We start from the raw sequence: 25675 nt of genomic DNA on the forward strand, positions 1-25675 counted from the left end.
GAGGCAGGGAGGAGGTGTGAGTGGGAGGAGGTGGGATGATGGAGGAGGAGGGGGGGAGGAGGAGGAGGTGGAGGAGGGGAGGAGGAGGAGGAGAAGGAGGGAGGAGGGAGGGGGAGGGAGGAGGAGGAGGAGGAGGAGGTAGGGAGGGTGGGGAGGGGAGGAGGAGGAGTGAGGAGGAGGAGGAGGGAGGAGGGGAGGAGGAGGGAGGAGGAGGAGGAGGAGGAGGAGGAGGGGAGGGAGGTGGGAGGTGATGGGGAGGAGGTAGGGGGAGGAGGAGGTGGGAGGAGTGAGGTGGAGGAGGGAGGAGTGAGGAGGAGGAGGGGGAGGAGATGGAGAGGAGGTAGGGAGGAGGGAGGGAGGAGGAGGTAGGGGAGGAGGAGGAGGGAGGTAGGGGAGGAGGATGGAGTGGGAGGTAGGGTATAGTGATGGAGAATGAGGAGGAAGGGAGGAGGAGGGGAGGAGGGAGGAGGGAGGAGGAGGAGGAGGGGAGGAGTGAGGAGGAGGAGGAGGAGGGAGGGGGGAGGGAGGATGTGTGGGGAGGAGGTAGGGAGGAGTGATGGAGGAGGAGGTAGGGAGGAGTGATGGAGGAGGAGGTAGGGAGGAGCGATGTGGGAGGAGGTAGGGAGGAGTGATGGAGGAGGAGGTAGGGAGGAGCGATGTGGGTGGAGGTAGGGAGGAGTGATGGAGGAGGAGGTAGGGTATAGTGATGGAGAAGGACTGATGAAGGAGGAGGTAGGGAGGAGGATGGAGAAGGAGGTAGAGGAGGATGGAGGAGGAGGTAGGGAGGAGGATGGAGGAGGAGGATGGAGGAGGAGGTAGGAGGAGGATGTGGGAGGAGGTAGGGAGGAGGGATGGAGGAGGAGGTGGGGGAGGAGGATGGAGGAGGAGGTAGGGAGGAGAGGATGTGAGAGGAGTGATGGAGGAGGTAGGGAGGAGGATGGGAGGAGTATGGAGGAGGAGGTAGGGAGGAGGATGGAGGAGGAGGTAGGAGGAGCGATGTGGGGAGGAGGTAGGAGGAGGATGGAGGAGGAGGTAGAGGAGCGATGTGGGTGGAGGTAGGGAGGAGTGATGGAGGAGGAGGTAGGGGGATGGAATGGTGCTATTTTAATGCTTACTGAAGTGATCTAGTTGATTGGCTGGTGTTATGTGTTCTCGTGTGGCAGCTGAGTGCTATCTTGGGCGTGAGTGTACGAGATGTGGGCGTGGGTACCTGTCATGAGATCGTTCACGTCATCAGCGAGGAGGAGGCCGCCGTCAACAAGACAGCTCGTAAAGCCTCCCTACAGGCCGCTAACAGGTGTGAGGACGGGGCGGGTGCGGGCCGCCCTGGGTGAAGGGTTCAGTGTGGTGGACGCCAACACGTCGACTGTGTCGGGTCCTCGGGTGGAGATCCTCACTACCTGTGGCTGTGGCAACATCATACCCGTCTACCACACCATCTGCACCCCCTACACCTGCCTCAACGGTGGCAGGTGTTTAGTCACACCTAAAGGCACCAGGTGAGTGGAGAACACCTATACACCAGTCACTAGTTCACAAGTGTGTTTCGTAGTACCTGAAGCTCAGGGAAATGACTGAACTATCAGACTCATAAGGTGCTGCTGTAAGGTAGACAGCTCCCGTACTGTGCTCAGTCAGACTTATAACTGATTAAGTTGAGAATATAATAATATGATGGTTCTAGACGAGGCTAAAATAACAACACGAGTATACTTTAGATAATTCACGTCAATATTTACTGAATAATAATATGTTGTATTTGTCGTGTACTGTTTAGTCAATTAACACATATTGTCCGGTCATATTCACCCACAGGTGTATCTGTCCTCACCACACATGGGGGTCCCGCTGTAAGGTGATCATCAGACACTTTGAGGGTGGTGGAGGCGGTGTTGGCGGGGCCACCTTATTGGGCGGGTGGGCGTGGGTGCCGCCCATCCCGCCCTGTACCGAGGTCCACCTGAGTATGGAGGTGCTCACCAGGTCTGGGGCAGCCACACTGTTGTACTCCGGGCCAGACCAGGGCGACAGGACTGTTAGTGACTTGCTGCTGCTGGAGCTGCGTCAGGGCCGCCCCCCTCCTGCTGGACCTGGGGGCGGCCCGTCACCCTGGCCCTTAACGCCTCCTACTCTCTCGCTGATAACACCTGGCACAGGATCGACCTCATCTGGAAGGACCAGGTGAGTAACTCAGTACAGGTCACAAAACACTGAAGGTAAACGAAGAGAAACTTTTACTTCTCTGAAAAGTAAATGGATTTATTAATAGATTTAATAAAGAGATTTAAAGATTGGAGAGACGACAAAGAAGGAAGTCTCCATCAGAAAGTGAATACAATTTTTAATAGTTGTACCACAACCCTGGGTCAATATACTGACTGTTATCGTCGTCCTCTCTCCCATTCTTTTGCCTCACCTTCTCTTCCTCCATCTCTCCCCTCCCATTCTTTTTCTCACTTCCTCCTCCTTCATCTCCTTCCCTTCATCCCCCTCCATCACCCACCAGTCACCCTCCAGTCACCACCTCCAACTCTCCCTCAGCTGGTGGAGATGATTGTGGACATGTGTACGGGTGGGAGCCTCGACGACCCGCCCACCTGCCCTCAAGTCCCGCCCACAACCACTCTACCCCGCCTACTCTACCCGACGCCCACACCTGCCGGGGTGCAGCCAGATTGCCCAGGTCCACCCGCGTCCTCAACACAGATGGGCCTCTGCAGGTGGGCGGGCTGGCCTACTCTCTCCCCGCCCACATCCTGCATGGTGACCCACCGCGCCTCCGCCCACCTCACTTCCGGGGATGTATCAGGAACCTCAGAGTGAACGGAGAGGTGAGTGGCACTGTTGGAGTGACACTTGTGGAGGGCACTGTTGAGAGTGTCACTTGTGGAGGGCACTGTTGAGAGTGACACATGTGGAGGGCACTGTTGAGAGTGACACATGGAAGGCACTGTTGAGAGTGACACTTGTGGAGGCACTGTTGAGAGTGACACTTGTGGAGGGGCACAGTTGAGAGTGACACTTATGGAGGGCACTGTTGAGAGTGACACTTGTGGACGGCACTGTTGAGAGTGACACTTGAGGAGGGCACTGTTGAGAGTGACACTTGTGGACGGTACTGTTGAGTGACACTTGTGGAGAGCACTGTTGAGAGTGACACTTCTGGGGGCACTGTTGAGAGTGACAATTCTGGAGGGCACTGTTGAGAGTGACACTTGTGGACGGCACTGTTGAGAGTGACACTTGAGGAGGGCACTGTTGAGAGTGACACTTGTGGAGGGCACTGTTGAGAGTGACACTTGTGGAGGCACTGCTGAGAGTGACACTTGTGGAGGGCATCTGCTGAGAGTGACACTTGTGGAGGGCACTGTTGAGAGTGACACGTGGAGGGCACTGTTGAGAGTGACACTTGTGAGGCACTGTTGAGAGTAACACTTGTGGAGGGCACTGTTGGGAGTGACACTTGTGGGAGGGCATTGTTGAGAGTGACACTTGGAGGGCACTGTTGAGAGTGACTTTTCTGGAGGGCACTGTTGAGAGTGACACTTGTGGAGGGCACTGTTGAGAGTGTCACTTGTGGAGGGCACTGCTGAGAGTGACACTTGTGGAGGGCACTGTTGAGAGTGACACTTGTGAAGGGTACTGTTGTGAGTGACACTTGTGGAGGGCACTGTTGAGAGTGACACTTGTGTTGGGCACTGTTGAGAGTGACACTTGTGGAGGGCACTGTTGAGAGTGACACTTGTGGAGGGCACTGCTGAGAGTGACACTTGTGGAGGGCACTGTTGAGAGTGACACTTGTGGAGACACTGTTGAGTGACACTTGTGGAGGGCACTGTTGAGAGTGACACTTGTGGAGGGCACTGCTGAGAGTGACACTTGTGGAGGGCACTGTTGAGAGTGACTCTGTGGAGGGCACTGTTGAGAGTAACACTTGTGGACGGCACTGTTGAGTGACACTTGTGAAGGGCACTGTTGAGAGTGACACTTGTGATGGCACTGTTGATAGTGACACTTGTGGAGGCACAGTTGAGAGTGACACTTGTGGAGGGCACTGTTGAGAGTGACACTTGTGGGGGGCACTGCTGAGAGTGACACTTGTGGAGAGCACTGTTGAGAGTGACACTTCTGGAGGGCACTGTTGAGAGTGACACTTGGAGGGCACTGTTGAGAGTGACACTTGTGGAGGGCACTGTTGAGAGTGACACTTTTGGAGGGCACTGTGAGAGTGACACTTTGGAGAGCACTGTTGAGTGACACTTGTGCAGGGCACTGCTGAGAGTGTCACTTGTGGAGGGCACTGCTGAGAGTGACACTTGTGGAGGGCACTGTTGAGAGTGACACTTGTGGAGAGCACTGTTGAGAGTGACACTTGTGGAGGGCACTGCTTGAGAGTGACACTTTTGGAGGGCACTGTTGAGAGTGACACTTGTGGAGGGCACTGTTGAGAGTGACATTTCTGGAGGCACTGTTGAGAGTGACATTTCTGGAGGGCACTGCTGAGAGTGACACTTTGGAGGGCACTGTTGAGAGTGACACTCGGGAGAGCACTGCTGAGAGTGACACTTGTGGAGGGCACTGTTGAGAGGACACTTGTGGAGGGCACTGTTGAGAGTGACATTTCTGAGGGCACTGTTGAGAGTGACACTTGTGGAGGGCACTGTTGAGAGTGACACTTGTGGAGGGCACTGTTGAGAGTGACACTTTGAGGGCACTGCTGAGAGTGACACTTAGAGCACTGTTGAGAGTGACACTTGTGCAGGGCACTGTTGAGGTGCCTGCGGAGGGCACTGCTGAGAGTGACACTTGAGGGCAATTGTAAGAGTGACACTTCTGGAGGGCACTGCTGAGTGACACTTCTGAGGGGCACTGTTAAGAGTGACACTTCTGGAGGGCACTGTTGAGAGTGACACTTGGAGGGCACTGCGAGAGTGACATTTCTGGAGGGCACTGTTGAGAGGACACTTGTGGAGGGCACTGCTGAGAGTGACACTTTGGAGGGCACTGTTGAGAGTGACACTGTGGGAGGGCACTGTTGAGAGTGACACTTGTGGAGGGCACTGTTGAGAGTGACACTTGTGCAGGGCACTGTTGAGAGTGTCACTTGTGGAGGGCACTGTTGAGAGTGACACTTCTGGAGGGCACTGTTAAGAGTGACACTTCTGGAGGGCACTGTTGAGAGTGACACTTCTGGAGGGCACTGTTAAGAGTGACACTTCTGGAGGGCATGGTTGTTAATCCACTTCAATATTTTGTGTGTGATGCCTTGTTCCTGGATGTTAAAGGCTAACCGTGCGTGTGGGACTGCCAAACGCCTTACAAAACTGTACTGTGTTTTTGTCAAATCCTTTTAACGTCGGTCATTCTTCTCAGCGTCTGTCTAACTGTTCACTCGTCTGCCTGTCTCCTTCCTCTCCTGATTATCTATGATGAGGTTGTTTTTGCGTTTTAAAGATTTGTGTTACGTTAAGTTGCCACATTGTCACTCTGATCTGAAAATATAATTGCTGTAATAATCTTTCTCCATCACGATGACATTAAACAAAAGAATTTATCTTGCTGAGTCAGTAAATCAGTTTGAGAGTCAGGATTCGCATTCATGGAGTTAACAGACGCAGAAATGAAACAATTACAGGAAAGAGGATAATAAACTGAAGTGATAAATAGAAAGAGAAGGAGAGAACGAGACAGAAACAAATGGTGATGAACAGGGAGGTAAATCACTGGTCTAAAAACAGGAGGGCGCGAGGCCCCCCGCAGTGAATCACTGGCTAGGGTGCGCACACCTAATCTGGTGAAATTATCGCCACAAAACAACAATACTATCTGTTTTATTGCTGTTTCCTCGGTCTAAACCTGAGCTGCCTCACATATGTGATGAGATGAACAAATGCAACAGTTTAATGTTGTTTGACGTGTGTGTGAGGGAGGGAGGGAGGGAGGGAGGCAGGAGAATGACATAGGAAGTATATGATTATATTGTATGCTGTGGCGTGAGTCTCCTTCCCTCCCGATCGAAAGAAAAATCAAGCGTTAAATATCTCAGGGACGCCTGCCAACTCATGAGCAAGGAGCGGTGTGGGTGACCGAGGCGATTGGTAATTGGTATACTTAATTACTCACCGGTGGGAGGATGAAAGTAGTTAGCGTCTGACGATAGTTCCACACCAAGCACACAATAGTCCCTCTTTTTCGGCCAGCTTCTTCCTTACTGTTACTTCCTGGGACAATTTTAAACTATCTAGAAAGTGTGAAAATATAATTTTATCCAATATTCGGGTTTTTTCCGTCTCAATCCAGCGACCGAATCATCGGGTAATCCTCATGCTCTCGAAACATGTTTGTAGCGATTCAACTTCTTCACCAGAAATCGTGCAGTACCAACATAAACAACGTACCATAATAATGATGTCTTAGAAAAAAGTTAGACATACTATTTTATTTCCGTCAGATCCCGTGTGTTTTTATGATAACAACAGCAACAATGAGACACCTCGCACATGCATCAAAACGTGAGGACAATGTTGCTGATGTAATACGTGAGGACAATGTTTTGATGTAATACGTGAGGACAATGTTGCTGATGTAATACGTGAGGACAATGTTGCTGATGTAATACGTGAGGACAATGTTGCTGATATATGTTAGGACAATGTTGCTGATGTAATACGAGGACAATGTTGCTGATGTAATATGTGAGGACAATGTTGCTGATGTAATACTGAGGACAATGTTGCTGATGTAATACGTGGGACAATGTTGCTGATGTAATATGTGAGGACAATGTTGCTGATGTAATACGTGAGGACAATGTTGCTGATGTAATACGTGAGGACAATGTTGCTGATGTAATACGTGGACAATGTTGCTGATGTAATATGAGGACAATGTTGCTGATGTAATACGTGAGGACAATGTTGCTGATGTAATACGAGGACAATGTTGCTGATGTAATTGAGACAATGTTGCTGATGTATACGTGAGGACAATGTTGCTGATGTAATACGTGAGGACAATGTTGCTGATGTAATACGAGAACAATGTTGCTGATGTATCGTGAGGACAATGTTGCTGATGTAATAGTGAGGACAATGTTGCTGATGTAATACGTGAGACAATGTTGCTGATGTAATACGTGAGGACAATGTTGCTGATGTAATACGTGAGGACAATGTTGCTGATGTAATACGTGAGGACAATGTTGCTGATGTAATACGTGAGGACAATGTTGCTGATGTAATACGTGAGACAATGTTGCTGATGTAATACGTGAGGACAATGTTGCTGATGTAATTGAGGACAACGTTGCTGATGTAATACGTGAGGACAATGTTGCTGATGTAATACGTGAGGACAATGTTGCTGATGTAATACGTGAAGACAATGTTGCTGATGTAATATGTGAGGACAATGTTGCTGATGTAATACGGAGGACATGTTGCTGATGTAATACGTGAGACAATGTTGCTGATGTAATACGTGAGACAATGTTGCTGATGTATACGTGAGGACAATGTTGCTGATGTAATACGTGAGGACAATGTTGCTGATGTAATACGTGAGGACAATGTTGCTGATGTAATACGTGAGACAATGTTGCTGAAGTAATACGTTATGACAATGTTGCTTATATATACAGGAAGACAATGTTGCTTATGTAATACGGGAAGACAATGTTGCTTATGTAATACAGAGAACAATGTTGCTTATGTATACAGGAAGACAATGTTGCATGTAATACGGGAGACAATGTTGCTTATGTATGCGGAAGACAATGTTGCTTATGTAATACAGGAAGACAATGTTGCTTATGTCACGGAGACAATGTTGCTTATGTAATCGGGAAGACAATGTTGCTTATGTCATACGTGAAGACAATGTTGCTTATGTAATACGGGAAGACAATGTTGCTTATGTAATCAGGGAAGACAATGTTTTATGTAATACAGAGACAATGTTGCTTATGTAATCGGAGACAATGTTGCTTATGTAATACAGGGAAGACAATGTTGCTTATGTATCAGGGAAGACAATGTTGCTTATGTCATACGGGAAGACAATGTTGCTTATGTAATACGGAAGACAATGTTGCTTATGTCATAAGTGAAGACAATGTTGTATCTAATACGTGAAGACAATGTTGCTTATATATACGGGAAGACAATGTTGCTGATGTAATATGTGAGGACAATGTTGGTGATGTAATACGTGAGGACAATGTTGCTGATGTAATACTGAGGACAATGTTGCTGATGTAATCGAGAATTGCTGATGTATGTGAGGACAATGTTGCTGATGTAATACGTGAGGACAATGTTGCTGATGTTACGTGAGGACAATGTTGCTGATGTTGTACGTGAGGACAATGTTGCTGATGTAATACGTGAGGACAATGTTGCTGATGTAATACGTGAGGACAATGTTGCTGATGTAATCGTGAGGACAATGTTGCTGATGTACGTGAGGACAATGTTGCTGATGTAAACGTGAGAACAATGTTGCTGATGTAATACGTGAGGACAATGTTGCTGATGTAATACGTGAGAACAATGTTGCTGATGTAATACGTGAGGACAATGTTGCTGATGTAATATGTGAGGACAATGTTGCTGATGTAACGTGAGGACAATGTTGCTGATGTAATACGTGAGGACAATGTTGCTGATGTAATACGTGAGACAATGTTGCTGATGTAATACGTGAGGACAATGTTGCTGATGTAATACGTGAGGACAATGTTGCTGATGTAATACGTGAGGACAATGTTGCTGATGTAATACGTGAGGACAATGTTGCTGATGTAATACGTGAGGACAATGTTGCTGATGTAATACGTGAGGACAATGTTGCTGATGTAATACGTGAGGACAATGTTGCTGATGTAATACGTGAAGACAATGTTGCTGATGTAATACGTGAGGACAATGTTGCTGATGTAATACGTGAGACAATGTTGCTGATGTAATACGTGAGGACAATGTTGCTGCTGATATGCGTAGAGGACAATGTTGCTGATGTAATACGTGAGGACAATGTTGCTGATGTAATACGTGAGGACAATGTTGCTGATGTAATACGTGAGACAATGTTGCTGATGTAATACGTGAGGACAATGTTGCTTATGTATCGTGAGGACAATGCTGCTGATGTAATATGTGAAGACAATGTTGCTGATGTAATACGTGAGGACAATGTTGCTGATGTAATACGTGACGACAATGTTGCTGATGTAATACGTGAGGACAATGTTGCTGAAGTAATACGTGAAGACAATGTTTCTTATGTAATACGTGAAGACAATGTTGCTTATATAATACGTGAAGACAATGTTGCTGAAGTAATGCGAAGACAATGTTGCTGGTGTAATATGTGAAGACAATGTTGCTTATGTAATAAGTGAAGACAATGTTGCTTATGTAATGCAGAACAATGTTGCTTATGTCATACGTGAAGACAATGTTGCTTATGTAATACGGGAAGACAATGTTGCTTATGTAATACGGGAAGACAATGTTGCTGATGTAATATGTGAAGACAATGTTGCTTATGTAATACGTGAAGACAATGTTGCTTATGTAATACGTGAAGACAATGTTGCTTATGTAATACGTGAAGACAATGTTGCTTATGTAATATGTGAGGACAGTGTTGCTGATGGAATACAAGAATTTCTGTAACCTCCACGAAAATCTGTTCGGCAGTGTGTACACATTTTTGAGACGTCCTGTATATATACGTGAAATATTAATGTGTTAGCTGGGGGTGTTAGTGTACCGCCAGCCATTTTATTCAGGGAAGTTAATAGTTTCAGCGAACATGGACGCCCTGGCAGCCATATTTGATGTGAGTGGTGTACCTCAAAGCCTTAACTAAATTGTGCCAGTGTTGGGGAATATATATTTTTAGCGTTTTATTTGAATTAAAAACATCAAAGTGGAGAGAAAACCTTTCTATGTAGTTTTATTTGTAAATGAACATGTACGAGTCATTTCAAGCAATAAACGATAATTCTTTTTTTCGTGATTATTGACAAACATTAGAAGTGCATCAGAATTTATGTCTAACAAAACTTATTTGGCAAGAATAGATTACGTTACGGTAGGTTAGATTAGATTAGGTTGCGTTAGGTTAGATTAAATTAGGTTGTGTTAGGTAACGCTAGATTAGGGTTAGGTTGCGTTAGGGTGGTTGATCATAAGGTGAAATAAGCTAAGGGAGAGTTAATCGTCACGTGATCCAGATGTTTATCCTGCCATACTAATGTTTATCATTTGTCATAATATATGAGGCTACAAGGGACCATCTCTCTGGGTGTTGACATGTTCCTCAAAATGCAAGACGCGGGTTATTATGACGTAAAATTCGTGTTTTTCTTTCAGTTGATGGATCTGGGTAGTGGTGTTCTTAGTCGCGCCAGCTCCCCCGGATGTCCTGCTTCTGACTGTCTCTCCAGCGGCCTGTACTGCGGCCTTCACGGCAGGTTAGTGAGTGTGTGTGTGATCATAAAATGAGAGTTCTTTCACGCCCCCTCTCCCTAATGACTCTCACCTGTCTTCCCTCACTTGTCTTCCCTCACCTGTCTTCCCTCACCTCTCCTACCTCACCTCTCACCACCCTGACCCGTGAAATTATTTTTGCTGATGGTATTAAGTTTAGGAAGAATATTTCCTCATAGTTCTGGTAATGAAATCCCTTTGACAGTGTAGTTTGAGGTGTACTACTAGTACTTCTTAAGCCATCCTCTAATAGCCACACCTTCGCCGCCATTATATTGCCTTAAATTAAATAAACACCCGAATACAAAAGTAGGTTCCTTAGCTGTGTTGAGTTATTTAACCTGCAGATCTATGCGGCATTCAGTGACTGTTGCCTCATAGTCAATATCTGCGACTGTGCCGACGATCTCGTTCTCCTGAGGGAAAGCAATGCAGACCTAAGCAGAGAGGACAGTCGACATCTCAACGGTGCAACGTGGCTTCTGGGCTGCTGCTTCTGCTCAGACAACACCTCCGCCAGTCTTGCGTAGAAGCGTCTTGCACTTGGTCACATCCCACCAGAGGGTGTGAACACCAGAGGAGTGAAGCTGCCCTGATCCACATTCTGAATTATCTGTGCATATGCCTTAATCTTGTCATTCTCGTTCCTCTTGTGTGCAGCCTCAAAGACAAGTTATGGTGACATGCGGCCATAGGGTCGAATATCCTGACATCAAAGAAGGCTCGCTGTCCCCGCGTCCAGAATCCCCGAGCACTGACATGTGTTGGAAGTCCTGTGATGGAGGTTCTCACCGTGACGTCGTGGCATATTTTCTTCAGTAAATTTGCTGTGAGATCCCTTACTTCGTCATGCCTCATGCATATGAAGTCCCCTTTCTTGCACACCATAGCGTGGTCAATATTGTAGGATGACCCATACACGCATTGGGGGGCAAACCTTCTACTAAACGTACCTTCGAGTAATGGCATTTGTGAATTCTTGTTTATTAAGGCTGAAACCTCTTGCTCTTATCGGTAACGTTGTTAGCCAGTTCGAGGCGCCCACCTCCTGTGCTATAAGCTACTTTTTTCAGGTTCTCTGGCAATTGCAGCATCAGTTGTTGCAGTTTATCACTTTGGGTGTTCTGCCATTCTGTTGTAATGGACCGTCGAATTTTGTTTAATTCATAGGTATCCACCTCACTTATGTGCTCAGTGAGGGCTGCCGTGAGCTTGACTGAGTTCTGATGTTTGGTGGCAGCAAGTTCCTCTGGATCGGTCATTCCCATTCCTCCCAGTCTCGGTGGTAGTGAGAGGCTGTGAAGGTTAAGTGGATGTTTCACTAATTTTGGAATTAAAATGACGTTGATGGCTTCTTCCAGAGGGTGGAGGAGGGGTCCGATATCAGGGATAGTGCGCATCAGATAATTCCATAGGTGAATGCTGCAAAAGCCGCATGTGGCTCTGTTTTAGCAATATCAGACAGAGCTTGGATTTCCTTCACCCACTCATTTACTTTCTCTTACATACTTGGCCGATTACCGCACCTCGGTGTCTTTGGCCATCCTTAGTTATTTTGACCTCACTTCCGTTGAACACCCCCATTGCCCGTTCATAGAATCCTGGTTTCACAATGAGGAAGGACTCGCTGGCATTTGGGTGATACCCTATTTGTGGACCATGTGATGTTACCATGTCCCACCACTTTTTGATATCCTACACTTTTTCTGCTCCTGTAAGGTCATCAGCATAAGCCACTGCCTTATGGTTGATTATGTTGAATGCGTTGGAAGCGTCAACCTGGAAACAACTTCACAATCACGCTGCGCAAATATATTTCTCGTGGCGTGAACTCCCTCCAGCCTGGTGGACAGCAAATACTTGCAGGTTCCCTGCAGCACCTGACATCATCATTTACCACCTCCATTATGCATTTTCTGGTGATCCGTCTCAGCACTTCCTCCTATAGGCCTACATCCTGGATTTTTTATGGGGATGAGGCGGCAGGCCGTCAGAACATGGAGGTGATGGCAGCACGAGGTTGCTAGCTTTCTTGCAAGTGTATTACCGAGATCACTTGTGTCACCAAACTTGTTAGTGCTGAGGATGACTCTCTAACCGTCTGCATCCAGGCCTAAAGGGACTGCCCCTCCTTGTGTTTTCAGTGCCTTTCACATCCCTCCTCTTATTTTCTCGAACATGACAGCATTTGGAGAGATATAGGAACCCTGGAACCTGAAGCATTTCTTTGCACTTGCAGGGGGATGATTTTCCTTCGGTTGTAGTAATGTCTCTCGGTTTATTGGCAGCACACCACCGGAAGTTTCCTCTGTGAGAGCTCTTGGAAGACACTTTTCTTACACGCATCTTGTTTCCCAACTTTCTGGCAACATCATCAGAGTTTTGCTTTCCGTCTGCTATGAATTTTAGACTCCTGCAAGTGCCTCGTGTAAGAGATCATCAAGGAGCCTTTCTGCCATATTGTCAGTCTTCTCTTCATTGCTGCCACATTTTCTTTTTCTCTTGCGTGTGTCCTCTGACAGAATAGATGAGGTTTTATCTGAAGTGCTAGTGGGGCCGGGCTGTCGTCAGGTATTGATTGAGGCAAGTCATCTCCCGGATCATTTCTTTGGTGGCCGCACACTTGGGTGGTTCAAAAAGGTTAGCTGGTGACCGCCTGACCACTTCTGAGTCGGTTTCTTTGACCCACTTCTCTGCATCTTGCCCCGACATGCCTTTCAATTTTTGACTGTATGTCATTCCCTCATGAACAGTATTTTCCGACTGAGTGGGTTCACTACTATCGTCTGACATATCATCAGTTGATGGATCCCTCGCGTAGGGATTGTGACATTTGGTCTCTTTCCTACAACCCACACATCGTGTATTACTTCTCACACAAATACAGGTTGTGCATTTCTGGTTCCGCCCTGAGCACTGACATTTCCCAGCCATTATGTTGACCTGGGAAGGAGGGCAGTGGGAGAGGTAGATGGTTGTGGTTTGAGAAGGGAGGGAGGGTAAGTTTTGGTGTACTGGCCGACGGGTGAGATGGGGCGGGACCGTTGCCACCCTTGACCTGCTCGGGTTACAAACCACGGCCTATGTGGCACTTAGCAACATAGGCGCCACCTGCTATACAGTCCCCAGCTCTCCAATAATTATCACTCAGGAGGCCCACAGGTGGACGACACTGTGATCACTTGACGCACTACACATTCACAAGTAATAATTCCGGCGATTCTGGCTGGTTGTCCCTATTAAGACCTCGGTTTTAGACGAAAAACCCGGAGATATCCCCCAATCGTCCCTCCACCAGCACCACCTACTACTGCTACTGCTACTACTATTTTTTTATTTTTTTTAAATATGGCCTTCAGCCTCCCCCAATAGCCACACCTTCGCCGCCATTTTATTACCTTAAAATTAACTACTACTACCACTTTTTTTCTAAACGGCCTCCAGCCTCCCCCAATAGCCATTCCTTCGCCACCATTTTATTACCTTAATATTAAATATCCTAATACATAAGTAGCTATCCTGCTGTGTTGAGTTAGTTGAGCCGCAGATCTATGTGGCATTCAGTGACTGTAGCCTCATCGTCAATATCTGCAACTGTTGTCGGCTTTGGGGCCGATGCTCTCGTTCCCCTGAGGCAGAGCAAAGCCGACCGAAGGAGAGAGAAGGACAGTCGACATCTCATCCAGGCTGTAACATAACTTCTGGGCTGCTGCTTCTGTTCGGATATCACCTCTGCGAGTCTGGCGTAGAAGCATCTTGTACTTGGTCCCATCCCACCAGAGGTTGTGAACACTAGAGGAGTGAAGCTGCCTTGATCAACGTTCTGAATTCTCTCCCCTATGCCCTTATCTTGTCGTTCTCGTTTCTCTTGTGTGCAGCATCGAGAGCTAAGTTACGATGACATGCAGCCATGGGATAAAAAATTATGATGTCGAAAAAGGCTAGCTGTCCCTGCGTCCAGAATCCTCGAGCACTGACGTCAACACGGGCTTCGTTGGATGTGTTTGAAGTCCTATGTTGGAAGATCTCACCGTCCAATGGAAGGAGGGTCGGTTCTACCATGACATCACGGCAGATTCCCTTCAACATATTTGCTGTGAGATCCCTTACTTCGTCATGCCTCATGCATATGAAGCCCCTTTTCTTGCACACCATGGCGTGATTGACGTCATAGGCTACTACTACTACTTTTTTATAATCTACTACTACTACTACTTACAAATATTAGTACCACTATCGATTTTTATTAAGTACTATTACTAGTCAAAAGTTTTATTATCATCATTACTAAAAGTTCCCTTACTTGTAAACCCTGCCTTACCTAACCTAACCTAACCAAACTTTAGTGATAGTAAAGATGATACGAATGTTTAAGAGAGCGAAAATGTTTATAAATTGACAGAATCTTCTCCTCCTCCTCCTCTCTCTCTCCTCCTACTCCTCTTTTAAAACTCCCTCTTCTCCTCCTCCTCCTCTTCAACCCTCGCTTCCCTCTCCTCCTCACCTCCCAGAGAGCTAAGGAATGTCATCTCAGCAGTAATGAAGCATCTAAGCTTGACAGAGCCACGTAAACGAATGTGTCCCCGTGTTATTAGCAAAACTCGAACATGGCGGCAACGCTCGCTAGGGTGACTGCACATTACGACCCTTGGGTGGCGCCCTCGACCTCGCCTGCCCCAGGAAACGAAAAGGGAGGTCCTTATACCGCCTCCCTCAGGTCCTCATGCCGCGTCCCTCCTCCTAAATAGGACTGAATAAGGATCTTATCTTCGTAATTTCGAGTAAATGTCATCTACGTGTTAACTTTTATTTCGAATAACCTGTCAAGAGTCTAAGGATCACATGAAGATTAGGCACCCCCACCTACCTGATGATTAATTACTCTAATCTAACCCTCCTCAGATAGCGTTCGGGTGTTTATTCATCAGGTGAAATAATCATGGGAGCCTAATCTTCAGGTGATCCATCCTCAATGACATAAGAATTTTATGTCTGTTGTTCTTGGTTTAATTACCGAGTCATTTTCCCTCGAATAAACTGCTTTTTTTAAAGGTTGTGGGTGTTGTGACAGGTAGACAGGTGTTGTGAGACAGGTGAAGTGATTGTGAAACAGGTAGATAGGTATTGTGAGACAGGTAGACAGGTGTTGTGAGACAGGTAGACAGGTATTGTGAAACAGGTAGATAGGTATTGTGAGACAGGTAGACAGGTGTTGTGAGACAGGTAGACAGGTATTGTGAAACAGGTAGATAGGTATTGTGAGACAGGTAGACAGGTGTTGTGAGACAGGTAGACAGGTATTGTGAAACAGGTAGATAGGTATTGTGAGACAGGTGAGACAGGTGTGTTGTGAGACAGGTAGACAGGTGTTGTGAGACAGGTAGATAGGTATTGTGAGACAGGTTGGAGAGGTGTTGTGAGACAGGTGGAGTGGTGTTGTGAGACAGGTGGAGTGGTGTTGTGAGACAGGTGGACATGTATTGTGAGACAGGTGGAGAGGTGTTGTGAGACAGGTGGACATGTATTGTGAGACAGGTGGAGGTGTTGTGAGACAGTTGGACATGTATTGTGAGACAGGTGGAGAGGTGTTGTGAGACGGATGGTGGTGTTGTGCGACAGGTGGACAGGTATGGTGACACAGGTGGGTGGTGTTGTGTGAGACAGGGGTGGAGAGGTGTTGTGAGACAGGTGGACAGGTATTGTGGGACAGGTGGACAGGTATTGTGAGACAGGTGGAGGTATTGTGAGACAGGTGGAGAGGTGTTGTGGAGACAGGTGGAGAGGTGTTGTGAGACAGGTGGACAGGTTTTTGTGAGACAGGTGGAGAGGTGTTGTGAGACAGGTGGAGAGGTGTTGTGAGACAGGTGGAGAGTGCATGGGAACAGGTGAGGTATTGTGAGACAGGTAGACAGGTGTTGTGAGACAGGTGGACAGGTATTGTGAGACAGGTGGAGTGGTGTTGTGAGACAGGTGGAGTGGTGTTGTGAGACAGGTGGACATGTATTGTGAGACAGGTGGAGAGGTGTTGTGAGACAGGTGGACATGTATTTTGGGACAGGTGGAGAGGTGTTGGAGACAGGTGTTGTGGAGACAGTTGGACATGTATTGTGAGACAGGTGGAAAGAGTGTGAGACAGATGGTGAGGTGTTGTGAGACAGGTGGACAGTGTTGACACAGGTGGAGAGGTGTTGTGAGACAGGTGGACAGGTATTGTGGAACAGGTGGACAGGTATTGTGAGACAGGTGGAGAGGTGTTGAGACAGGTGTGGTGTTGTGAGACAGGTGGGAGAGGTGTTGTGGAGACAGGTGGAGGTGTTGTGAGAGACAGGTGGAGAGGTGTTGTGGAGACAGGTGGAGAGGTGAGGAGAGATGGGGAGAGGTGTTGGGAGACAGGTGGAGAGGTGTTGGGAGACAGGTAGACAGGCAGGGGACAGGTGGACAGGTATTTGGGGAAGGGGAGAGGTGTGGGGAGACAGGTAGACAGGTATTGTGAGACAGGTGGAGAGTTGTAAGACAGGTGGAGAGGTATTGTGAGACAGGTGGAGAGGTGTTGTGAGACAGGTAGACAGGTGTTGTGAGACAGGTATTGTGGGAGACAGCTGGAGAGGTTGTAGACAGGTGTTGTGAGACAGGTGGACAGGTATTGTGAGACAGGTGGACAGGTATTGTGAGACAGGTAGACAGGTGTTGTGAGACAGGAATACAGATATTGTGAGACAGGTGGAGAGGTGTTGTGAGACAGGTAGACAGGTGTTGTGAGAGGTGGACAGGTAGTGGCTACTGAGGTAGGTAGGTAGGTAGGGCGTGTTAAGAGGCAGGTGGTGTTAGGTGCCGCTAATTAAAAAAGAAAATTACGGGACCGTTGATTCTACACCTGAGCTGCCGTGGCAGTATTATTTTGTTGCTTGGACTATTAAAGAGTTTTAGGATCACCTGATGATTAATTACCCTAATGCTACACATAACTTAATCCACGCTAACCTGTGTGCGTATTGCTGTCTTTTTGTGTGATTGTTTCAGTGTGTGTGTGTATGTGTGTGCGCGCGCGCGCAAGCTTCCCCTCAACTACTTTATACCCAACACTAACCTCCTCTCTCTCCCTCGTGTAGGTGCCAAGGTTCACCCGGGTCCCTGCGGTGTGACTGTCAGCTAGGGTGGGGTGGCGCAAGCTGTGCCACACCCACGACACCCACCACCTTCCTGCTCAACAGCTATGTCAAGTTGGCTCTCTCCTTCACCCCCCTCGGCTACACCACTTCCATCTCCCTCAGGTACACAACGACTGCTTCAGGAGCTTACTTCAGGTCCTCAGCGTTGGGAAAATATTGTTGTATTTTTCAATCATATCACGTGGAGATTAGACACCCCGCCTTATTTCACCTGATAATTATACACCTTAACGCTAACCTAACTCATCCCAAATTAACCCCCCAGGTAGCACTAGGGTGTTTAATCTTCAGGTAAAATAAGCTTGGGCTAATGCTCACGGGATCTTTGAAATTTGTAAAGGAGACGTTCATAGTACAGTATGTGTGTAGATCTCATGGGTGCACTTCAGGTTTTTTGGGGTAATGTATCCCGATTCGGCCCACCTGAATATTTATGTATCTCTATATGTTGGGGTTTTAAAGAATAGTTATACTTTTTGCGCGCACACACACACCAATAACAGTATGGAGGCAACTATGAACTGGTGTTGTGCTGCAGGTTCAGGACGTGGAAAAGAAGAGGACAGCTGGTAGCGGTGGCGTCTCAAGAAAGTCGTGACAGCTGGTCGGTGGAGGTGGTGGGTGGGAGGGTGTGTGGTGCCGCCTGCAACCTCGACCCTCCACTTCTCTGCCTCTCCCGGGCCTCTCTCACCGACGGTCACTGGCACTCGCTCACTGCTGCGAGGTACTTAGGCGTTCGTTACCTTAGTGCCAGATAGTATTTGCACTTCCTGGTTCTGGAAACTATTTTGATTTAGTATTTCTCTTTTTTTTATATCGTCAAGAGGACGTTAAGGAAAAATGCATTAAAATTTTTATAGGAGTCTCCCTGATTTTATCAGTCTATTCGTATCACCTGAAGATTAGCACCCCCAGCTTATTTCACCTTAAGATTAACTAACCTAACCTAACTTAGCTTAACACAGCTTAATGTAACCTAACCTAAACCAACCTAGCTTAACACAGTCTAGCCTCACATACCCTAACTTAATCTAACATAGCCTAAACTAACATGATTGGGTGTTTAATGATCATGTGAAATAAGCTGAGGTGTCGAATCTTCATGTAACGTCAAAAAACAGAAACCTACATTACAATAACATACTTTTTCAATATAGTTGGATACATTATTTTGAGAGAGGCATTGTTTTATATTAAATGTGTGTGTGTGTGTGTGTGTGTGTGTGTGTGTGTGTGTGTGTGTGAGACAAGAAAGACAGCCGCTGACGCTTAGGTGTATTAACAGGTACGGGTCGGCGACCTTCCTGACGGTGGACGACGGAGATGGTGACCTGTACAACGCCTCCGTCGTGTTAGAAGGACGCCAGCTGCTGGAGGTGGACGGTCAGGAGGGCGTCCATGTTGGGGGGACACCAGAATATGCTGGCGTCACCGTTTACAACATCCATAGAGACTACCATGATGGTGGGTGATGATAATTACTACCATGATGGTGGGTGATGATAGTTACTACCATGATGGTGGGTGATGATAGTTACTACCATGATGGTGGGTGATGATAGTTACTACCATGATGGTGGGTGATGATAGTTACTACCATGATGGTGAAAGACAGATGGTGGGTGATGATAGTCACTACCATGATGGTGGTGATGATAGTCACTACCATGATGGTGGGTGATGATAGTACCCATGATGGGTGATGATAGTTACTACCATGATGGTGGTGATGATAGTCACTACCATGATGGTGGGTGATGATAGTCACTACCATGATGGTGGGTGATGATAGTTACTTCCATGATGGTGGGTGATGATAGTTACTACCATGATGGTGGGTGATGATAGTCACTACCATGATGGTGGGTGATGATAGTCACTACCATGATGGTGGTGATGATAGTCACTACCATGATGGTGATGATAGTCACTACCATGATGGTGGTGATGATAGTCACTACCATAGTGGGTGATGTAGTCACTCCCATGATGGTGGGTGATGATAGTTACTCATGATGGTGGGTGATGATAGTCACTACCATGATAGTGGGTGATGATAGTCACTACCATGATGGTGGGTGATGATAGTTACTCCATGATGGTGGGTGATGATAGTTACTACCATGATGGTGGGTGATGATAGTCACTACCATGATGGTGGGTGATGATAGTCACTACCATGATGGTGGGTGATGATAGTTACTACCATGATGGTGGGTGATGATAGTCACTACCATGATGGTGGGTGATGATAGTTACTACCATGATGGTGGGTGATGATAGTTACTACCATGATGGTGGGTGATGATAGTCACTACCATGATGGTGGGTGATGATAGTCACTACCATGATGGTGGGTGATGATAGTCACTACCATGATGGTGGGTGATGATGGTCACTACCATGATGGTGGGTGATGATAGTCACTACCATGATGACAAATCTATGACAACAGAAAAGTGTCTGTTTGTCAATACGCGTAGTTCATGCTGACACACATATGATACATATAAATAAACACTCACAAATACATACAGTAGATACACATACAATTTCACAGACATACATACACTGCTTAGACATAGCAGTGGAGCATATAATTATAATGTGAGATATTCCTTTGTGATGCATCAGCCAGTTGTGGATCATTGTGTATGAGAAACACCCTCGTACATACAGTACACATCCTTGGTCCCACCTTCAGGGTGTATGGACGACCTGCGAATCTCGGGTCACGGTGTGCCACTTCCCCCAGCGGTCAACAGCACGGCGTGGGGTCAGGCGAGCGTGTTGAAAGGTGTGGAACAGGGATGTGGCGCCCCTCCTGCCTGTGCCAACGTGTCCTGTAGAGATCCTCTCTCCTGCGTCGACACCTGGAGGTCCTACCACTGCGGGTCTGTACCAAAGTACTGATCCTTCTACAGTTTAAGTCGTCGACATTCATGTTCTTTACCAGAATTTGTTTTGTTTTCTCTAGAATATTGTAATAAATGGGGAGAGTATAATGTGAGGTGTTCTTCCTGTGAGAGCAGGTGTGGTGAGGGACGTATGTTGACCACCAGCCAGACCTGTGACGACGTGGACGAGTGTGTGTGGCAGCCCTGCCTCAACAGTGGCTCCTGCTTCAACACCCAGCCAGGTGTGTGTGTGTGTGTGTGTGCGCACATAGTACCTGGCTTGTGAATTCCTGAATACCTTTCTGACATGAGTTTGTATTGTTACCGTTGTATACAGAAAGACAAAAGTTTATGATAGACCCAAGCACCGATATTGTACTTATTAATATGCTCGCGCTGACTATATTTCCATGTCCTATGCCAGGCTACGTGTGTTCCTGTCCAGCTGGGTTCAATGGACAGCACTGTCACCTGCCTGACGTTGGAGAGACTTCACTAAAACTCTCCCTGGCGGCGCTGGTGGCCATAGTCGTGTGGTGCACCTTCCTCCTCCGTGAGTGTCAGATCTTCTTTGCATCAAGTTAATACCTGTACTGGTAATATTTTATTAATTGTTTAATATTCCAAGGAGTAAGATAACATAAGCTTACATTTAACGGTTTGCCAATCTTGCATATTTTTACTCCCCCCTCGGTATGATGTGGAAGTGAAATATAATCTTTTTTTCTGTAACTACGTGTTCACACACAGTTATGATCCATCATGTTGATCACCACAACATCAAGAGTTGGTTAGTTTTTCGAATGTCATATTTTTGGTTAATTTGTATACGGTATAGACCTATTATTTTGGTGCGTCTACCCCAGTTTCTAGTTCTACCAAATATTCAATTTGAATCATAAATGGAAATTGTAGACACAGCAAAGTATTTTGCCAGCTACAGAAGTAGCTGTGACACGTATTTGTTTCCCTACAGTGCTGATCTGCGCCTTCTTGCTGCATCAACACCACCGACGATCAGCACTACGCAGGGGGGGCACTGGTGACAAGAACCACACCGTCACCTGTAAAGAAAAGGTGTCTCCGCCCTGCAGCCACACACCCAACCTGCTGGAGCTACAGCTCCTCAAGCTGCCCAAAGCCAACGGACAACCAGCCTGGGCCAAGAACCCTAATATCGCAGGTGATTTACGACCTCCTGCTGGGGTACTACAAGCAGATGTTGCTACCACTACACGTATCTTTGAACTCAACAAGCAACTGACATTCCCAGCGCATCAACTTTTTTCATATTTTAAAATCACAAAAGCTGGTGTATAATTTTGGGTTGATTTAAGCGCGTGTAATGACTGTTGTGTCTTGATCCTGAATCTATCTTCATTGTGATATTTGAAACAAAGATTGATTTAGTAAAAATAAAGGCACTTTCCTTCTCGACCAGACGTGGACGTCCTGCAGGTGGACGCAGCTTCAGAGACCAGCAGCATGGAGGAACAGAAGCGGTGCGGTGCCTTAGCTGCCACCTCAGACGTCGAGCATGGGGGAGGCAAAGAGAGACCGGCGCTCGAGACGAAGAAACAAAACGGCACCATCAAGGAAGGAGTTGGTAACCCTCCTGCCGGGGACGACCTGAGGAACTATGCTTATGAAGGTGACGGCTCCTCCCCGGGGTCACTCTCCTCCTGTAAGTCTTCCTTGAGAAAATATTCTTATTATGTCTCCCCACCAATGTTGAAGGGAAACTTGTACAGTTTATAGTTATACATATAACGATGTTACCTATAATAATAGTGAATGATAATAAGTTGTATCCATCGTCTTCACTATATCACTATCGCTTCAGGTTTAATCATTATGATCTCCTTAGGTCTGGAGAGTTGCAGCGGAAGTGCCAAGTTCCTGGGTGGGTTCCGTGAGGTGGCGCACATGCTGGAGTCCTGACACACGAATGGGTCACAGTCCAGCCAATCATCAACAGCCACAACCAAACCAAACGCCTCTCCATCAGACGCAACTGTTATTCGTTCTTCCAGTTTAGCAGATAATGATACAACCACACACACTGTTTACTTCGATGTGATCTCATCAGCGATCACCGATGGCTTAACTGGGAAGCTCTTACCAGGAAATGCAACCAAACCTGCGTCCATGTCTACATCGAGTGCCTTTCGAAATAAATAATGGTTCTGTTGGAAGTATATAAATTTATGAGAAAAAGAAAAAAAATGTCCAGAAATTGTTAGTGTTTACTGTGATTTGCATTCCTAATAGTATACTGTATATCAATAGTCAGTTGATTTGTCATAGTAATGATTTCTATCTTGGTGTTCTGGTGCAAAACACACACACACACTCTCTCTCTCTCTCTCTCTCTCTCTCTCTCTCTCTCTCTCTCTCTCTCTCCGCATCACCTGAGGCAGAGAGAGCCATTAATTAAGCCTGTACCACCACCACACACTTAACATTCCGCATAGATAAAAAAGTTGTAACAAATTGCTTCTGTGCTTCTCTAACGTAGCCTTTGTCAGCAGCTGGCCTCTCTGTTGTTTATGTGTATGAAAAAATCTTTTCGTATTGATGTAAGTTTGTAATATTTGCCGTTTCGAAAATTGTGGTTTCTGGTGACAAGCGAAACCCCGTGTACTGAATGACAAGAGATGGGTGTATTGTTGAGTGTCATGGAGCGACGTGCACTATGTATGTATGTTTGTGTGTATGTATGTATGTATGACCTATGGAAGGTGACTCTAGACAGGCAAGTGAAAACGTTTTCCAAATGAGTTGTTCCAACGTGACAGAACTAGAGAAAAAGTTTCCTTGCTATTGCAGTAAATAATGAAATACGGGATTGTACCAAAATATCATGAATGTTTGTTTTGGTGTGATGGGAAGAGATTGCTGTCATAACAAACAAACAGAACTCCATGTTTGTTTGTGTGTGTATATATGTGCGTTTTTGTGTCTGTATGTCGTGCCTTATAATTCTAACATATAAGAGTTATTCTAAATCTGTTAACATCACGTTGAATGTTTTTAAGTCGTACAATAGTAACACACATACACACACACTCCACACATAGATGATGATGTCTTAAAATTATAAAGATCAACATCCTGCTGGTGATTGTTCATTATGAGTGTTGTGAACGTTTAGTATTTGCAGAGTTGAACATGTAAGAGTTGTACTTGGAGTGAATTAGAAATAGTATTGGACAGTTTTGAAGTGAGAAAAAACGTAAAGCAGTTAAGACAGTCGTAAAGACAAGGTATTACCATGAAAAAATCATTGAAAACTTGAGGCAAAACATTACATATTAGCTAAAGAAATTTTTATAACTAAAGGAACATCAAAAATAAATTATTGGAAAGCTGTATAATAGGGTGACTAGCTGGATGTGAGTTTTGTATTTTTCTAAAGTTTATCTGACTAATAAAAATGTTAAGATGTTGTTTCCAGATGTATTTCCTTAACCTGTGTAAGCTGATGAGGTAATGAGTCATCATAATTTCAGCATGAATGAAAAGGTAAGGCCAAGGACAAAATAAAGGTTTTTACCTAATGATGGCTAAAAATACATACGTAGATTCAAATAAATATTATTGTTTTTTTATTTCGTGGACAAAACGACCATATACCTTATAATTATATTATACATATGGTCGGTACAGACAAAAGGAGCAATCTTTCAGAGGTAGACTTTAAAAAGTTTAGAACAAGGCAAATCTCTCCAAACTACCTTATTCGGTGATTATGAACCAAAGCCAACGTCGTGGGCGTAGCGAGAGGACCAATCACAGCGGCTTAAGCGTAAGGTGTGAAACGCTCTGATCCTGAACTGGAGGTTGATGGTCGAGACTAAGTCGGCGATCGTACCCCTACGTCCTCTGCATAGACCTAGTCTCTCGGCGTAGCTGGCTGTACGCACAGTCACACTCTCTAACCCTCTCTCACCATGAACTGTTACGAGTTTGATAACGTGGCGCGGATACGTCCGGACACGCCGACCTGCCCCAAGAAACTTAACCTCCTAGTTCTCCAGAAGTTTGAAGCTAATGAATCACAAGAAAAGAAAAAACAGTAAAGAAAAATCAAGAAAAAGAAAAATCAAGAGAAGGCCCACCACATAGAACCAAGAACACCACGCGGGTGTGCCCGGGTGTGGAGCTGAAGCCCACGGGTCAACCTCTACCTCCTCTGACTTCTTCCACACCTTATGAGACTTAATACACCAGGAAGACGAACAACAAGACCCAAACACAAACGAATGGGATACCTAAGAGAGCAAGAAGAGGAGGAGAGTGGAGAAGAAATCGACATCAAGCTAAGAAGACCAAGACAACTCTCCACAAGCAGAAACCAAACCACAATCGCTGACCAAGACCTCGAACATCCATTGCCCAACCTAACACGCACCTGACGCTATTCCACGCTAGCCTGGCGAGCCCGAAAACAGCCTCGTCCGGGCGAAGTTGCTGCCTCCATCTTATAATCCTCACCGCAAGCGGTGTTTAGCCACTGCATCTGTTCTCTCCTAAAATTCACTTCAATCCTCCCTTTATTCTCCTGAACCTCCTTCCCCTCATGTCACTAGCATTTCTGATCGACGGCTGCACGCATCATCAGCATCCACTTCTAACCCTCTTCACCATGAACGGTTAATAGTTATGTCGTGGCGCGATATGTCCGACAAGCCGACCTGCCCTGCTGTTCAAACCTCCTAGTTCCAGAAGTTTGAGCTACCGGATCTTTGGGGCTCAAGGTGAACGCCTAAAGCTCCATGGTGACATCACATCACCTTCGTCGAGTAGGCGGCATGCCCGCTCAGCTCGCTGCTGGAGATCCCAGACATCAACGGTATTCCTTTAAAATGCTTATTTACATGGGGATACAATCCTGAAGTAATTCCCACGCCAAATTGCCCATGACAAAGTAGAGCTGAGGAGTTCTCATGAGCAGCAGGCTCCAAGCTGTGAAGAAGCTGTCCGACACCACTGTTCATTGGACACCACACTCCACCCTACCCAAGGGCTCAGCTGGTGTGGGTAACTGTGCCAGTCAAGCCCTACTGCAGACCGGAAACGGTGTTACAATGCCAGCACTATGGACACACAC

General features: G+C 46.5%; 2 protein-coding genes across 2 annotated transcripts; one reads left to right on the forward strand and one right to left on the reverse strand.

Moving 5' to 3' along the window:
• The first annotated feature begins 1069 nt into the window (after positions 1–1069).
• Positions 1070–24014, forward strand: LOC121860381 (putative neural-cadherin 2). The gene is made up of 13 exons (XM_042357500.1): positions 1070–1499; positions 1816–2181; positions 2542–2831; positions 10380–10480; positions 17606–17767; positions 18204–18389; positions 18951–19129; positions 20370–20559; positions 20698–20804; positions 20987–21115; positions 21539–21745; positions 22004–22246; positions 22430–24014. The coding sequence occupies exons 4-13, from the start codon at positions 10383–10385 to the stop codon at positions 22501–22503; spliced, it is 1575 nt and encodes a 524-aa protein (XP_042213434.1). The 5' UTR covers positions 1070–1499; positions 1816–2181; positions 2542–2831; positions 10380–10382; the 3' UTR covers positions 22504–24014.
• Positions 2640–5229, reverse strand: LOC121860384 (putative uncharacterized protein ENSP00000383309). Its single transcript, XM_042357502.1, has 3 exons — positions 5105–5229; positions 4779–5019; positions 2640–4688 (listed from the first exon to the last, which is right to left on the reverse strand). Exons 1-3 carry the CDS (start codon positions 5227–5229, stop codon positions 2640–2642), a joined length of 2415 nt encoding a protein of 804 aa, XP_042213436.1.
• Positions 24015–25675: the final 1661 nt, after the last annotated feature.

This window comes from Homarus americanus, unplaced genomic scaffold (genome assembly GCF_018991925.1).
Source record: "Homarus americanus isolate GMGI-L3 unplaced genomic scaffold, GMGI_Hamer_2.0 scaffold8484, whole genome shotgun sequence".
Classification (NCBI taxonomy): Eukaryota; Metazoa; Arthropoda; class Malacostraca; order Decapoda; family Nephropidae; genus Homarus; species Homarus americanus.